The sequence below is a fragment of the Bemisia tabaci genome, chromosome 4 (assembly GCF_918797505.1).
Source record: "Bemisia tabaci chromosome 4, PGI_BMITA_v3".
Taxonomy (NCBI): domain Eukaryota; kingdom Metazoa; phylum Arthropoda; class Insecta; order Hemiptera; family Aleyrodidae; genus Bemisia; species Bemisia tabaci.
In genome coordinates this window covers 47,240,793-47,257,603 of record NC_092796.1, presented here as the reverse complement: position 1 = coordinate 47,257,603, position 16,811 = coordinate 47,240,793, and the positions used below count along the sequence as shown (strand labels likewise).

Sequence of the window (16,811 nt, the reverse complement as noted above, 5' to 3'; positions counted from 1 at the left end):
ATTGAGAAATTTACACAAAAGACTCTCAAGATAAGAAAAACAGATACAGACTAGGCATGAACAATTAATTTCGGCTTTGTTGCCACTTACGAGAAAAGGAATCTTAGCATTAAAAAACTCAAAATCAGTACATTAGTACCACATCATATAGAAGGATTTTACACACATTTTGGCACAAGAAGTGCTTAAAACTATCAAAAGTAAACCAGCACCATGACATAGGGTTACAGTTTATAATACAATTTTTTTTAAAAAAAGAGCCACTTAGAACTTAAATTTGACTTTTTAAGGACTTAAAATTTTCACATTATAATGCAACTTTTTACTTCGGCGACAACAAACTAAACTATTAGCAACTTGTTCTTCAAGATAAAACAAAAAGCTTTTTGCCGAAAACTGTACATCAAATTTCCACAATTAACTTGAAAAAATATTTTTCCCAAAAACTTTATTTGAGCTACTAATACTGTGAAAAATATTCTGTGAGTCACTTACCATCTTCTAGGGTTTGAGCAAGAACTTCACTTGACATTGGGCCCGGGCCTTTTTCATTGAATGCTTGGACGACGACACCATACTTCCGAAATTTCTTAAGGCCAGACAGAACTGCAGAACTAGTTGAACCGTACACTGCTGGAATAGTTGTGAAATTGTAACTTGAAGGTCGTCCAAATCTAGGGCAGAAAAATTAATCAGATGAGTAAGGAATCAGATGCTGTAGGTGGGTAATGCAGTTCGTAGATGAGTCAGTATGAATACAGCAAAACAAATCAAAGCCAAAGAGCTTCAATAAAAATGGAGATGAATCCCTACTTCAAAAATTCACACCAAAAGAGTTTTAGCGCAGCAAAATTTCGGATTTTACCGATACTCGTCAATCTGGACCTAAAAAAAAATAAAAATTCGAAAATATTCGAACCAAAAATCCCAATTGAATACATCCATACATACCCATATTCTCTATATCCGACGTAGTATCCGAGAATTTCTCCATTCCACAACTCTCTTTCTGGAGCTGTCCATGTTAGTTTCAGCTTGTCAGAAGCAACAGCCTCCACCCTGATGTCCTGGGGCTCTTTGGCGGGAGGTTCTGCTTCTGTTTTCACAGTGATGATTTCACTGGGCTCTCCCGCTCCAAGCTCATTCTCCGCAACAATTTTCACGGAGTAAACTACGGCAGGGTTCAAGTTTTGAATGGTAACACTGAGCTCACTGTTCACTGACTGGCTAATCCATTCATCGTCTGTGCCTGAAATAAAAGATAAGTATTTCGGTTTGAAGGAAGAGGTTGACAAAAATATCCTCAAATTGTAAACTCAAAAATTACTTGCTTGGCTTTGAATTTTTTGCTAATTGGTTGGAAAGGCAGACCATAGGTTTCCAGCACAAAGAACTCTTTTACAGGCGATAGACTGAGTTGCAAACAATGTAAACCACTTTTGAACCGATAGAGAAAGTATTTACGTACTTTTTGAATCTGACAGTTTAAAGTCACAAATATGCAAGCTTAAGAGCCGTACTCATAGTTGCTCCTTTCTTTAGGGAGGCTCTAAATAGTTTTCATTGTTACTTGGGGAGGATTGAGGAGGCTTCTAATACAGCATCACAAGAAGGGCACTTTTTCTAAACCTGAAGAGAAATTCAAGCTTAAAACTTTGGAAATAGATCCTTGCAATAGATTAAAATGATTAACCACCAGAGCGAAATATTCCATAGTTTTCCATGGTTTTCACAAACTTTAAGGTACCTCCGGATCTACCATAATAATTGCAAATGAGTTTTAGAACATACTATGTTCCAACAAGAATCTGGATTTTACAATCACCTTAATACCTTGTTCTTTGCGATAGAGTACGGTGTACTGCAGAGCTATTGTTTGACTGTCCAGAGGCGGAGACCACGATATTTTAAGGTTCCTACTGTCTGATTGAACAACATGTACATCACGAGGTCGTCCGGGTGCATCTTTAACGAGAAAAATTAAAAAATTAAAGCAGATTGGAAAAAAATTTAAAAAAGGAAACAGAATAGGAAATTGAAGCAGAAAAATTTGAACAGTGACAGAAATGTATTTTAGAATTAAGGATTGAATAGAAATATTGAGCAAGCATTTTAGTTGGAATTAGAGAATAAGATAGAGAATTTGAATCCATTAATTTTCTATTTCTATCCATATACATAACTGTACCTATCATAGTTTCATCATTTGCTGAATTCAGAGAAGGTTGGAGAAAATGATTTAAATTTTATGATTTTTGGAAGGTTATCAAATTATAAAGAATTAATACACTAAAAGAGAGTAGCACCTTGAACTTGTAGATGAATGGTTCTTTGAGATCGACCATACGGATTGCTAGCAGTGCATAAAAAAGTGCCTGCATCCGCCTTTGTTGTTCCATCAATTACAAGATCTGAAACTGTGCCTCCTTTGACTTTTTCTTCCTTCACCTCGTACCTGCATTTAATGGCAATTTAAAGTCAAAATAAGATAAAAAAAAATTAAATCTTACAGCAGAAAAATTAAAAACTCTGGTCGGAGATGATTTATTAGCCGATGTCAGTTAAATTCAGTATAGTCTTAAACAATACATTCTCATTATATCTCTTTATTCATTAATGTTTGAGTGATTTGCTTATGAATCAGCATACTTGTCCTACCTGTTAGATGTAGTCAACTTTCCTAAAGTTAAATCAATACAGGAACTCTAAGTAATCTATTACTAAATAGTATGGAAATATGTTGAATAGGTGCAAAAATAGAACAAGAGAATAATTTTATTGGACTCTTTGTACTTTAATTGTTGTTTCTTAATATTTTGGGTTCAATTCCGTACACACATCCCAGATTGTGCAAAAAAAAGAGATCTTCATCAAAGACCGCCTGTGGCAGCTTTAAACTTCAATTTGTCCACTTTTCTTGATGCTATCTCCAAATAAAACTGTTTAACCCTGCATTATATAAAAGCAAGAGAGATGCACCTTGGATTAAACTGAAGATGAGGGAGGGCATTATCACGTGACCAAGTAATTGTTAGAGGCTGGTCTCCGTGTGCATGACATTGCAAAGTTTGAGGAGCGCCACGTCGTGCACTAACTTGAGATGATTGTAACGAGAACTGTGGAGGATCTGGAAAAGAATTCATAAGTCAAGTAACAACTCGGCTGACCCAGAAGATTGTCTATATTTAGGTAAAGAATATTTTAAAGATTGCTTTATGAGCAAAAATAGTGATTTTTTAAATTAATAGCTCCTCAACCCTGACATTTTTACGCAAATATTCTACAAAATTAAACAACTTTACGGCCCTGTGGGTCAAATTATGACCTATAATTAGAGTACTGGCATTCTCAAGGATGCAAAAAGTTCCCAAATATTCTATGATCAGATGTTTTTGCTTTGAGAGACAATTTTTAATTTGCACCAGTAAAATGTGCCCAAAATTTCCAATTTGCGCAACATTTTCATACTGAGATTGTTACTCTTTAAAAAAGAAGGAGGAGAAGAAGAAAAAAGTTTGCTTGTGAGTACCTAATGAAATTGTATTAAAAAATGACACTTACTATGAATAATAAGAGAGATGGTTGCACTTATTCCAGCACCGATTCCATTGACTGCTTCACATAAATAAAGGCCTTGGTGCTCCGGGAGGGTTTGCCGGATGTATAATGTCCCATTACCTAACAGCTCAATGCCTCTACTTCTTACGGACAAATCTTGGTATTCGCCTGGTTGGTTGCCTGCAGAAAAAACAAATTTTGTGAAATACTCAATGACTGATATAAAAGGAACTATCCTGCCATTATACTCAAGAGGAAATTTTAAACTTCTTACTTTTACACAGAATTAATAGGGAAAAAGGAATTTATTAGTTCGCTAAATGACATATAACAGAGGGTTGTGTTTAAATTTGGAATGTTGCAGATTTTTCTTAAAATTGTAGTATTTTAATGAATGATTGATAATTATTAAAATCCAAAAAATGTTGTGCGACTTTCCTCTGCTTTCTAAATAACATTCACTAAGAATTTTGTAAGAAAAAGCCTCGAATCAATCTCTCCACAAAATCAAGAAAAAGTTGAAATTTTAAAATGGCATACTCAAATAGGTGTTTTGTATTTTTAAGGAAGAAGATAAAGTATACGTTAATTAGTGCTGATATGAATGTTCAATTGACTTGGTAAAATTCATACAACCAGCTAGTTGATGCAACAACATACAATATAATAGCTGATACAATAGTTGATGCAGCTAGAATTTCCGCTGGTTTTTTAGAGATTCCTCAGAGAGTGCCTCATTTGTCTGCATATTGCTTGTATTTTTCGATTTTTTACCTTACTGGGTGGGTGAGATTTTTGGTAATCATGAAAATTATGTACAAAGCTTGCAATGTCATTTTATGAAGCGATATCATTGAATGATTACCTAAGACTTTCCTCCAAGTTGATGTTGGGGTTGGGAAACCCTCTGCTTGACAGTCAAGGACAGCCGGACTTCCCCGGGTCACATTTAAATCTCTTGGCTCCAACAACCATCGTGGAGGAACTGAGAGGGAAAAAACAACCGCTTGTCAAAAAATCCGAAATGAGATAATACACATGATCAACCTGAGGGATACCTTTAATTTGCAGCATTTCAAACACATTTATTTTTCATCACTTTGAATAAAACCACAATTTTAAAAAATACACTGCAAACAATTGTATTCGGAATTTCTAAGAAGACTATTAAATGAAAAATTGAATTATATGATCATTGTGCTCTTTCTCAAACATTTGGTTGCTGATGATTATAAAGCAGTTAACAGGTTCCAGATTACATACTAAAATTGTTTTAAACCTATTTTGGTTGACATAAAATCTAGACTAGCTAGTAAGCTCTGTTTCAATTTTCAGCTGTGGAACGATAATTACAGCCAAACAGAAATAATTATTTCTAGTTGTATTTTGTTTTTTTGTTTGTTTGTTTGTTTGTTTGTTTGTTTGTTTGTTTGAGTGTTTGTTATTCTTGTTAAGACATAGCTTTCAAGACTGAAAATTTCCATTGGTGTTATTTTTTACTTGATATACAAAAGTTTGCCACTAAATCATTTGCTATTGAAAGGAATATAAGAACTTTTTACTTAAGCAGATCGAACATATATTCGAGATTTCAGCGAGTTCACAGAGAAAGAAACAGAGGAAAAAGTAAAATGGTTTCCCTGCAGTGGCAATGATCACCATTTACAAGTGAACAAGATAAAATGTTAAAATCGTGAGAGACATGAAACAGATTTGGTGCAGATTTTGCGAATTGGTGCAAGATAGCAAAGGCGCAAAATTTTGTGAGATTCAGAACTGCAAGAGACTGACCTATGTTACCTAGGAGCGATTTTTGGTAAAATACAGGCCAAAGCCAGTCCATAGCAAAACAATTTTAAAGAGCACAAGAATTTGTACTTTGACAAACCAAGAAACCAGTGTAAACCAAACTTTTCTTGATTAATTTATTGTAATTCATAAAAAAAATATTGGTGTAAACGACTAGAGTGAAAGACGAGAGACTTTTTTGGGCTTGTGATACATTTAATAGGACTTATCAAAGTTCATTCAAGATTAATCTATGACTTCAACTTTCAATGAGTTCTTGGCCCCCGTTAGAAAAATCAGTTTCCTGCAGTCCTGTGTTCAGTGCGGCTACAACAATCATAAATAAAATGAAAATAATAGGTCCGGAAGAAAGTGCGAGTGCTTTGCGGAAAATAAAAATTGCGGTGCAGTCAAGTGCGGTGCGATGCAGAGTGATAAAGCGGCGCAGATAATAAATCTTCTCCTGCAAGACGATCGAACTGTTGCTTGTCTTGCCTTGGCAAGAAGCCAATGTTAAGTTTCCTTTGAGTTTTTTGAACAATTTATTGACAAAATGTGAGTAGATCAATATTTGATAGAGATACTTCTGTGAACTTTTCTTTTTAAGTTCACACCATTGAGGTTGAGATACTGTGACTTCACCCCGGTAAAATCCTATTTCTTGCAGCTGTTTTCAAAGAGATGGCAACAGATGCGTGCTGTTCAAATTGTGCGCCGAATTAGAGCAGGTGCAAAACAATGAGCCAAGACGTCATGCCGAGGATAAAATAATTTACCGCTCACAACTAAACTTGCGAGTACGCTTGATGATTTTCCTGGGTTGCTAGCGACACACGTGTAATTCCCTGAGTGTTCTCGACCAACCTTTGGGATGATTAGAGAACTAGAATACTCGTCATCTTTTCTGATTTGGATATTGAGCTGTAACGGAATAGGCTGATCATCTTTTAGCCACTGAATTGACAGTGGCAGGTCACCTGATTGTATGACGCAAGGCACTTGAGTTCGCACTCCTTCAACGACTTCACCAAAATTAATAGGCCCAATCTTAGGAGGCGCTGAAACATGGTGGAAGAAAAGTTAGCTTGCATCTGAATAAAGCCGTAGCACTTGATCCGAGCTCCCCCTCTATCCTCAATAAATAAATAATAGTAAGATACAAGGATGAATGTATTTACAATCATAAAGTTAATGCTTAAGGAAACTTCCCCTGAATAGGGCCACCTCAAAAAGCCTCAAAAGGCTCCAATTTACAAAGGAGAATGGGAACTCTGACCAAGTGCTGACTGGAAAAATCTACACAAAATTACCATTTACGAGTAAAGTCGCAGTGTGCTTCGTTGAGGCTGCAACATTTGAGGCGATACAAGTGTAGTTGCCAGTGTGGTGAAGTGTCAAAGATTGAATCGATAGAGAACTTGTAAATTCACCCTGCTGACGGATTTCAGCCCCTTGACTCAGACTAGCACCATCTTTGAGCCACAAAATTGTCAGGGGCAGATCCCCTTTTGTAATGAAACACTGAACTCCAGCTCGGTCCCCAAGGTGCAGGTCCGACTCAAAGAAAAAAGGCGCTATTTTTGGTGGCACTGCAAACACACACTATGGGGTTATTCTGTTACATACTACTTATAAGAATGTCAGGCAGGACTTTTTTCCTGGCTCTTGTACATTAGAGGTATAGGAGATAAGAAAATAAGATAAGAAAGGGAGGCGAGAGTTCTTAAAGGCAGATACCTCAAAAAAAGATCATTTTACCTATGTTTTCTATCATTCTCAGGCACTAGACAGTGGTTGTTTTAAAAAGAGGAGGAAACTACATTTCAATTTTACAAGGATACCTCCTTATTCATTTCTGGCGTTGTGTATACATTTTGGAGTAAATACTCAGAGACCTTCTGACATACGTTATTTTCTAATTAGACGACTACTGGGTGTCTTTCCTTGAAAACTTCTATGATTTTTCTTCTTTAAATGAAAAGTGTCCAGTGAAGATTTTGAACCACGACCTTCAAAAAATGAAAATGGATCCTGGGCTTTGCAATATCGCATCCAAGATACACTTTTTAGCAGTTTCACTGTCAATGTAAGGTGATAATTGCACTAATAAGTACCAAGAAAGCAACTAATACTGTTATTTACTCAAGCACTTTAAGGATCCATAAGCACATATTTTTTATGAACATCCACAAAAAATAAATGAATAATGCAGAACAATACCTATCACATTCATATATAAACTCTCTGAACTTGAACGGCCTTGTTTATTTTCTGCTGTACAGCTGTAAAACCCCTTGTCAGCTTCTCTTTGAACATTTTTTATCATGAGAGTTCCATTGCTAAATACATGTTGTCTTCTATTTAGTGGCAATTTTTTTCCTTCTGCAAAATAAAGAGGAAAACATTAATGTGATTTGCACCTTATTCATCCTAGAGTAGTGGTAAGGAGTAGGTAACGGAGAAAAAACGAATGATTAAAGACATGTAAGAGGTGAGGTATTTTAATATCTTCTAGGGTAGGTATGGATTCTTGATCTTGAGTAATGTGAGTCTTTTCATGAATCTTACCCTCAACCACTACGAGAAAGACAAACAAGTTTTGACAGTGGCAAGAAGCTATTGTTGGCATAAATAGATATTCTACCATCAAACGTACACTTCCGCTAAATGTTGAAGTCTTTCTTTATCAATGATCTCTGGCAGCTACGATGAAACTTGGTCTCAATTTTTTTTATCTTTTTGTTGTTTTAGGGCTAAATGGTGGATAGTTTTTCTCCCTTTTATGTAACATGGCAAAGTATCAGACGATGAAAGAAGATAGAGCTGGGGAAAGAAAAGATCAGACAAAAGCCGCATTAACCTGAATGCACCAATCATCAGTCAGCCCGTGGGTTAGCACATAAATTTCTGTTGAATGGTGCCATTTGCTGATGTGACCTTTGTCCAATCTTTTCTTTTCCCAGGTCTAATAATTTAAAAGGATAGGACGTCCTTTTCAAATGGATTAGGTCTAAAATTAGACTTGACAGGCAATTCTCAACTGTATGAGCAGTGATTGTTTTGTTACCTTTCTCCCATGTAATAGAGTCTATCGGATAACCGGCAACAGGACACGCAATGAATAGCGGTTCTTCTGCAACAGCGGATATGTTGGGCATGGGTCGAACAAATGGCAGCCCTGCGAGTAGAAATAAAAAACATAAAATGTTGGTGTTGCACATGAGGGTTTATACAAAATTAGGATAAATTCCTAAGATTAAACTTAAATTGATAGGAAAAGAGCTCTTCAATTTGATTTATGAAAGCATAGAAATTGAGGATTACTGTAAAATCCATTAAGATGTCTCAAAGGCCCATGGAGTAAAAATCCTTTGATGCTCACGCAGGAGGAAATAACAAATTTATGAACAGCAACAGCTATGGAAAGTTGGATTTAGCGACCAATCTGGGGTTGAAAACTACTCCAAGGAAATTTTGGGCTTTTGAATTCCGTCATGCTTACTATAGGCAAGCTTCATTTAGAAAAGATGGCATTCCAAAGATCTCAGCTTGGATATTACGTACCATAAACTCTCATTTCTGCCGAGTGTGATATTTCTCCAACTTTGTTCACAGCAGTGCATTGATAGATTCCACCATCCTGAACTTGCACACTGCTGATATTGACATGACTTATCACATCCCCATGCAAACTGACATACTGTCCCATCACAAACCTGGAAGATGATTCAAAATAATTAAACTGATTTAAGAAACTCGCATTTTACATTAAAAACATGATTATAAAGATGAACTTTTTCAAAATATAACCACAACATGTGCACATGTTTTTGTTTACATTATTGAGACGACGCTGACGCTGCACAGCGAACACAACTGTAAACTTCCCTGCCGCGAGATTTGAAAATTGCGCGGGAAATTCGGATTGACGCTTCTGAAAAAAAGATGCGCTAACTGCGAAAAGAGACATATCTTCGCCGGATGGAGGAATCCACTTCCTTGTGCTTGTTTAGGGCATGTCTCATTTTAAATAATAGATTACCGAGCTTTTTTTACTCAGATATCTGAGCCAACTGGCTGAAAATATTCTATCTCGACCTATTTCTCGTTCACAGTATTTCTCTGAACGCGACAAAGTTCACCTCACTAACTATATTAAAAAGTCCAAGAGAGTAGGTCTTTGCCTCGCTGTGTTAATTACAGCGACAGAGCACAGGGGAGAATTACATGAGTCGCCCTGCGCCGTCCGTAGCACGCATGGCGCACGACCTGCCTTTATTCATCTAGCGTTGAGAGTTCATTTGTTAACTTCACACAACCAGTGTGTAATTTTAAAAGCCGAAAATTTAAAAAAAATTACACCTAACCTGACTCGAGTTTCTCCGCCAGGGAGCTCTCGACGCAAGAAATCGCCCAACACCCGCCCGCCGAGAGAGCCGCGGGCCGCGGCGTACTGCCAGCCCGAAACGCGCACTGACGCCTACAAACCTAAAGGGCTACTTCATGCATTGCGCAATGCTTGAAGTATCCACTTAGGTTTGTAGGCGTCAGTATGCATTCCGAGCTAGTAGCGGCAGCACGCCGCGCAGCAGCGTGCTATAAACTTGTCCACAACAAAGGTCAGGGTGTCAAAATGTAGGCAATTTGACATCAAATGCGAAATTAGCGACTCATAAAAACATCAGTTACGAAACTTTCGTAATCTTTCAGTCATTATCCGGCTTATTTCTTCCTATTCTTGAGTTTTGGACCATAGTGCGCAGCGGGCGGCGGCGCTCAACAAATTCTCCCCTGTACTCAATCGTAGTTACAGTCTTATTTCGATGGGTTGAAAATTTCCCGCTCTTTTAAGTCCAACTTGAAGTTGGCTCAATGATTACTGGTAATGGACAGGTTATCAACGCACGCGCGTGTTTGTCAACTTTGATGGAAATTTAATCAAGTGGTAAAAAAATTTCTTCGCTGACGGACTTAACATGCTTTACCTCCCTTTCAGCAGTAGCCAGTGGCATGTACAAACATTTGCTGAAAGACTCTTTAATTTTGAGGAGTTTAATTTGTAAAAAGTTAAATAATTTAAAAGCTGCCAAATTTGCTAATTCGGAAATCCTTTTTCGGGTAAAATTAATACCTGGCATTTTTAGGTGCGAGGGATTACTTCTTTTCCCTCTGGAGAATAGCATCGCGTGTACTCATCAGACTCAGTAAGATAAATGAACTGTCATGCCGCTCTAAATTTCACTGCGTGGATGTGAGATGCTCCTTAATTGTAAATTGATACAAACCATTAACGAATGAGTCCTGAATAATCCTGCATTATATTAATGAATATTAATTAAATTTTGGTCCTTCTCTATCGCTTCGTCGGGAAGGGCGCGGAGGGGAAGGGGGGAATGCAGCAAAAAATTTTCAGTCAATAAAAATGTATTTTGATTGAGCACTTCACAACCTTACTTCGGCTTCCTACCTCTACCTATCATCTTCAGTTTTTACTGCCTTTAATCAGCTTACCTCTCTGTTTGTGGCAGTGGAAAGCCGTCTAACTTCCACGTGATCTGCGGAGTTGGATTTCCAGAGGCTATGCACTTCAGTGATACAGGTGGTCCTGGCTGTAAAGTTTGCTGAATAAATTTGTATAGGAGCTGAGGCTGAGCCGCTGAAAAAATACACACATACACTTCATTTTGCGAACAGGTAAGGTTTCTCTTCGGATTTTTTAGGGTGATCATTTACAGTTTTGTTAATGAAATTTCTTGAAAAGTCCATTTTTCGACCGTTAAAAAAAGATCAAATCACATCTATGTTATAAGATTCGATTAATCGTGTAAATATAGATTTTTTTTCCTCAAATCGAAAATTCCAATTTTCGCCCTCTCGAATTTAGTAAATCGGCACGTGACTGATTTTTGGACCATAATTTTATAGCAAACTTCTTAAAAATCGTCATTTTATTTTTTTAGAAGTGGGAATTATGAGCCATTATAATCTCCGAATTTTGGGAGTCCATTTTCCGGACAAACAAATCACTCTTACAGTGCTTCTGTGCGCTCTATGATACCCAACCGCCACTGATAGCGTTCCTGCCAGAGCTCCTCCGGCATATCGCATCTCCTCATTTCCTGCCTTATTCCCTACAATGAACGACTGATTATCGAACTGGAGGTGCAACATTGGAACGTGATACATATGTGTGAAGCACCGAGCAAGACAAAGCTATCTGTATTTCGGAATGATGCCTCGACCTCAGAAAAAGATAGAAGAAGGAAGGGCAAAATGTCTTGAATACGTAAAAAAGGGTCAATAGCATAAGAATTTTTGATGCTCAAAGCCTGTTACAGGATTTAAAAATCTGGTTGAAAGGATAATATCGAGGAAAGAGATGGTTATATTTGGATTACATTTTGCAATAAGGAACCACTATTTCTGGCCCATTTTAGAAACAACATACGTGCCATTGGTTTCCCTATGCAGATATGAGTTTTTATTGGAGAGCCAAAGATAGTGGCTCCTTATTGCAAAATGTAATCCATTTTAACATTGTCTTTGACACGTAATAAAAAAAGGAAGTACCGCACTTTGAAGTGGCGAACGAGCCTAATTTTCTTTCAAAGAGAAGGATTTGAAAGCATACGGTACTCTCAAGTACACAGGAAGTCTTCCAAGCTTACTCTGACTTTGGCAGATCAATTTGACCCGAGGAAAATCGATTTTATCATCACTGTTTAAACGAGATTCACTGGGGAAAAAAAGAAAAAAAAAACACACATGGGATCTGGAGTCTTGACTCTTAAAAACATCGACAAGAAAAAAAACTCTTGATTCAGTCGGATTTTTGCTGAAATCAAGAACAGAGCCTCTTAATTTGAGCGGATTTCCTTTTGATATAAGCAAAAATCCGATTGAATAAAGAGTATTTTTTCTTGTCAATGTTTTCAAGAGTCTGGGCTCTAGATCCAATGTGTTTTTTTTTTTTTTTTTTTTTTTTTTTTTTTTTTTTTTTTTTTTTCCCAGTGAAGGGGATTCTGTCTCACCTCCGAGCATGAGTTGGACGGCAGCCTGGGCGCTCTCCTCGTCGGTCTTGGCGACGCACTGGTACATGCCGGCGTCCTCCTTCTTGACCCGCTCGACGACGAGGGTGTCCTGGGTGGCGGCGACGTGCGGGGCCGTGGCCGGGCCGACGGCCTGCCCGTTGCGGAGCCACGTCCGGGACAGGTGCCCGCGCCCGCCGCCCACGAGGCAGCGCACGGCCAGCCGCGAGCCCACGTCCACGGTCACCTCCCCGCCCGGGCTCAACGTCACCGCCAGCGGCGTCCGCACCACCAGCGCCACCCGGAGCTGCTCCACCACCCCGGAGGCCCCCGGCCCGGAGCCCGAGGTCCCGTTCACCTCGCAGATCCACACCCCGTCGTCCTCCGCCTCCACGTGCTGGATGATGAGCCGCTCCTCGATCTGCAGGATCCGGTCGTCTTTCGGCCCTCGGTCCGGGCTGTCCTCACGAAACCACCTGTCCGACCAACAGAGAAACTTAGTTATGTCCAAGGTCAATGAAAACAAGGGTTCCCACACTGGGAAAAAAACACATTGGATCTAGAGTCCAGACTCTTGAAAACATTGACAAAGAAAAGGACTCATGATTCAATCAGATTTAAGCTAAAATCAAAAGGAAATCCGCTCAAATTAAGAGGCTTGGTTCTTGATTTAAGCTTAAATCTGATTGAATCAAGAGTATTTTTTCTTGTCGATGTTTTTAAGAGTCTGGACTCTAGAGCAAATGTGTTTTTTTTCCAGTGCACGAAATTTAGATGATGACATTTCCCTGACTTCCTTAAGACATTTTGGTAACATTCCCTGACACTTATGGACATGCAAGATGATTTGGATGGAGTTGAACAGAAAGGAACCAAGCCACATCGGGATCGAACCGAGTAAAAGAGGTTTAAAGTTTGGCTCCTGCATAAGACTCGAAGTAAAAGGTAAACTTAAAGTTCAATTTCTGCAAAATTTGCTCCAACAAAAACTTTGAATTTTTGGCGATGGATAGTAGAGCAGTGGTTGAGTTCAAAACCACTCACACTGGGAAAAAAAACACATTGGATCTAGAGTCTTGACTCTTGAAAACATTGACAAGAAAAGATACTCTTGATTCGATCAGATTTTTGCTTAAATCAAGAACCAAACCTCTTAATTTGAGCGGATTTCCTTTTGATGATTTAAGCTTAAATCTGATTGAATCAAGAGTATTTTTTCTTGTCAATGTTTTCAAGAGTCTGGACTCTAGATCCGATGTGTTTTTTTTTCCCAGTGCATGACTCAATTTTTTCCAAAATGTGGATTGGTTACTTTCTGCTTAACTCACTCATTTGTTTTTAGTGAGATGCCTCTTTTCTCGTCTTTATCAAAAGCAGACATTCATATTTGCTTTCGACCAAGGCTCGACAGAGCACACGGGAGAATTTCATGACGGGCACCGCGCCGTCCGCAGCGCGCATGGCGCACGACCTGCCTTCATTCATCTAGCGTTGAGAGTTCACTTATTACTTTACACGACTAGCGTGTAATTTTGAAAGTTGAAAATTAAAAAAAAAAAAAAAAAAAAAAAAAAAAAAAAAAAAAAAAAAAATTACACGACATACGATTTTCTCGGCCAGGGAACTCTCATCGCAATCGTTCACCACCCGCCCGCCATGTCGGGAGCGTCGCGCCGCGGCCGGCGTGCTGCCAGCGCGGAACGCGCACCGACGCCTACAAACCTAAAGGGATACTTCACGCATTGCGTAATGCTTGAAGTATCCCTTTAGGTTTGTAGGCGTCAGTGTGCATTTCGAGCTGGCAGCGCGCGGCAGCGTGTCATAAACTTGCCTACAATGAATAGATCAGGGTGTTAAAATGTAGGCAATTTGACATCAAATTTGAAATTTGCGACTCAAAAAAACACCAATTACGAAACGTTCGTGATCTTTCAGTCATTATCCTACACTGAAAAAAAAACATATTGGATCTAGAGTCTAGACTCTTGAAAACATTGACAAGACAAAATACTCTTGATTCAATCGGATTTTTGCTTGAATCAAAACGAAATCCGCTTAAATTAAGAGGCTTGGTTCTTGATTTAAGCTAGATTCTGATTGAATCAAGAGTACTTTTTCTTGTCGATGTTTTTAAGAGTCTGGACTCTAGATCCAATGTGTTGGTTTTTTTTTCCAGTGTACTTGTTTCTTCCTATCCTTGAGTTTTGGACCAAATTCTCCCCTGTGCTCAGTCGGACAAGACTAAATAGTTGTTGAAAATCGCAAATTTCGCGCCATAGCTCCATCGGCAGGTACCGAAAGCCGAGTTTTGGCCGAAAGGGTCGGCAATAGCACACCCTCCGACCCTACGTTTCCCATACATTAATTTAGTTGTTCTGCGTAAAATCAATATCGATGATGAAACTGCAAAAACGCCTATCTCGTTTGCGATGTTTAAAAATCTTTGCACTTATATTCATATATTGAAGAAGTGCGAACCAACACTAACGCTTTTGAAAAAATAACGTTGAGTATTTTGGCATGTGAAAAAAGGATTTAAACATAAAATCCGCAGCGGCGCAAATCTATAGATAAGTATGCGTTTTTGCAGTTTCAACTTTAATATACAGTGTGTCCCAAGACTAAACGGCCAGACAGTTCTATGGGTCAAATTGAGAATTTTTTTTTTGCAGTTATTTTTGTTTCTGCTTCTTCTCAAAAACGACACCAGACGGATCGCTTGCCCCCAAATTTTTAGAAAATCATAGCTTTCTTCTGAATTTCGGTGACGATTATGGATCAAAACTCATGAGACAGGTTTGCTCCCCGAGAGAACACCTCGCTCTGTCCATCAATAGTCTCAAAAATATCGAAATCTCAAGTTAAGTGGGGAGTTCAGAAAGTACCAGGAAACCTTGGATTTTCCAGATATTTTGTCCATTCCATGAATTTCTCAACAAAGACCCGGAGAAAAAAAACACTCATAGTGTTTTCCGAGGTCATTTTGAACCCGCTGGAATGATGCCCTGGAAACCATTACTTTTTAATGAAAATTTTATTGTAATTGAATGCAATTTGCTTTTTAATTTAATTACCATTACAAACTCTTTGATTGTGGCAGAAAAACCAATTTTGATCCGCTTCGAAATATTTAAGACCCCTTGTATGAAAAAGAAATTATCGACGGTGTAAGTTGACAATCACATAACTCGGTTTGCGACGTCGCAGACTTCCCGTCATACTTTATTTTTTTAACGGAAAACAACTCAACGGCAATTCTTTAAAACTGCCGTGATTTTTCATCTCTGTGCGAAGAAAATTCTGCAAAAAGCATAGAGACGGAGATTTTCAGACACCGCACACGAGATTTGTGATTGCCGACTTGCTCCGTCGATCTGCAGAGGCGGAGATTTTCAGACACAGCAAACGAGGTATGTGATTGCGGACTTACGCCGTCGTTATGTTTTTTGAGCTAGTTCATATTACAGGAACGTGCTTGGCTAGGTATCATATATATTTCGACACACATAAACAATCATAAATCTGGAAATAAAATCGAGGGACCTATAGAGTGTTAGTATGAAAACCTACCGATATGTTGGTGAGACGAATCCTTCAGAGAAACAAGGCAAGACGGTGGGCTGATCTTTTCGGGCGTAAATGGTCGTTGATCTCCTCGGACTTCGTGGCAGTGAGAGACCAACATCTGAACGAATAAAGCGATACCCAATTATTAAGAGTAAGAGAGGAAAATACGGGAAAAAAGGAAGAATGAATACATAATGAAACATAATTCATGATTACATAATTCACACATAAGACCGAGATTCGAGATTCTTACAGAATTTTATAATGAAAAGATACCAACTTTGAAAAATGAAATTGATCACACGGAGAAAAAAACTTCGTGCGTGGGACCCAAAGTTGAGGTCATATGGATCTCTGAAGTTTTCGGATCACGCATCCGAAAACTTAAGGTCCAGCTGCCGAAGTTCGGGTCACACATCTGAAGTACTCCGGTACGTACCGAAGTGCCTCGATGTCTGACCCGAACTTCGGCAGCTCGACCTCAAGTTTTCGGATGCGTGATCAGAAAACTTCAGAGATCCATATGACCTCAACTTCGGGTCCCATGCACGAAGTTTTTTTCTCCGTGCTAGAGACAAAAAACTGCACAAAAAGTGAGGAAGTTACTTCAAGAAAAAGCTTGTTGGTGCTGAGGGACGGGTACTTAAAGACACTTTAAGGGCCCACTTTCAAACAGATAAAACATTTTTAATGAAGTTTTGAAAATTGGGGATGTCCAATGAACATTGGGCATTTTAAAGCTGCCGAGCTGATGTGTTTCCATTCATACTGATTCAAATCAGTTCTTGCGCCATATTGTTTTCCAGTGCAGATTTTTCTGGTTTTGGGACTAGTTAAGGCTCTGATTCAGCAAGATCAGTTGTATTGCTA

The 16,811-nt window shown here is 38.6% G+C and overlaps 1 protein-coding gene across 3 annotated transcripts in view; it reads right to left on the bottom strand.

The window, feature by feature from the left end:
• LOC109043763 (cell adhesion molecule Dscam2) overlaps positions 1–16,811 on the bottom strand; it is a 310,700-nt gene that overhangs the window by 11,692 nt on the left and 282,197 nt on the right. For 2 of the 3 annotated variants that reach the window (XM_019061072.2, XM_019061074.2), the window contains exons 5-18: positions 15,945–16,059; positions 12,378–12,850; positions 10,858–11,002; positions 8,911–9,062; positions 8,414–8,524; positions 7,567–7,728; positions 6,123–6,404; positions 4,424–4,543; positions 3,562–3,738; positions 2,980–3,127; positions 2,307–2,455; positions 1,834–1,965; positions 952–1,249; positions 496–674 (exon numbers count right to left, since the gene is read on the bottom strand). In XM_019061072.2, coding sequence (XP_018916617.2) covers positions 496–674; positions 952–1,249; positions 1,834–1,965; positions 2,307–2,455; positions 2,980–3,127; positions 3,562–3,738; positions 4,424–4,543; positions 6,123–6,404; positions 7,567–7,728; positions 8,414–8,524; positions 8,911–9,062; positions 10,858–11,002; positions 12,378–12,850; positions 15,945–16,059 — 2,643 coding nt within the window. Of the gene's footprint in view, positions 1–495; positions 675–951; positions 1,250–1,833; positions 1,966–2,306; positions 2,456–2,979; positions 3,128–3,561; positions 3,739–4,423; positions 4,544–6,122; positions 6,405–6,656; positions 6,936–7,566; positions 7,729–8,413; positions 8,525–8,910; positions 9,063–10,857; positions 11,003–12,377; positions 12,851–15,944; positions 16,060–16,811 lie in introns of all 3 variants that reach the window. The other variant, XM_019061073.2, reaches the window with a different exon arrangement.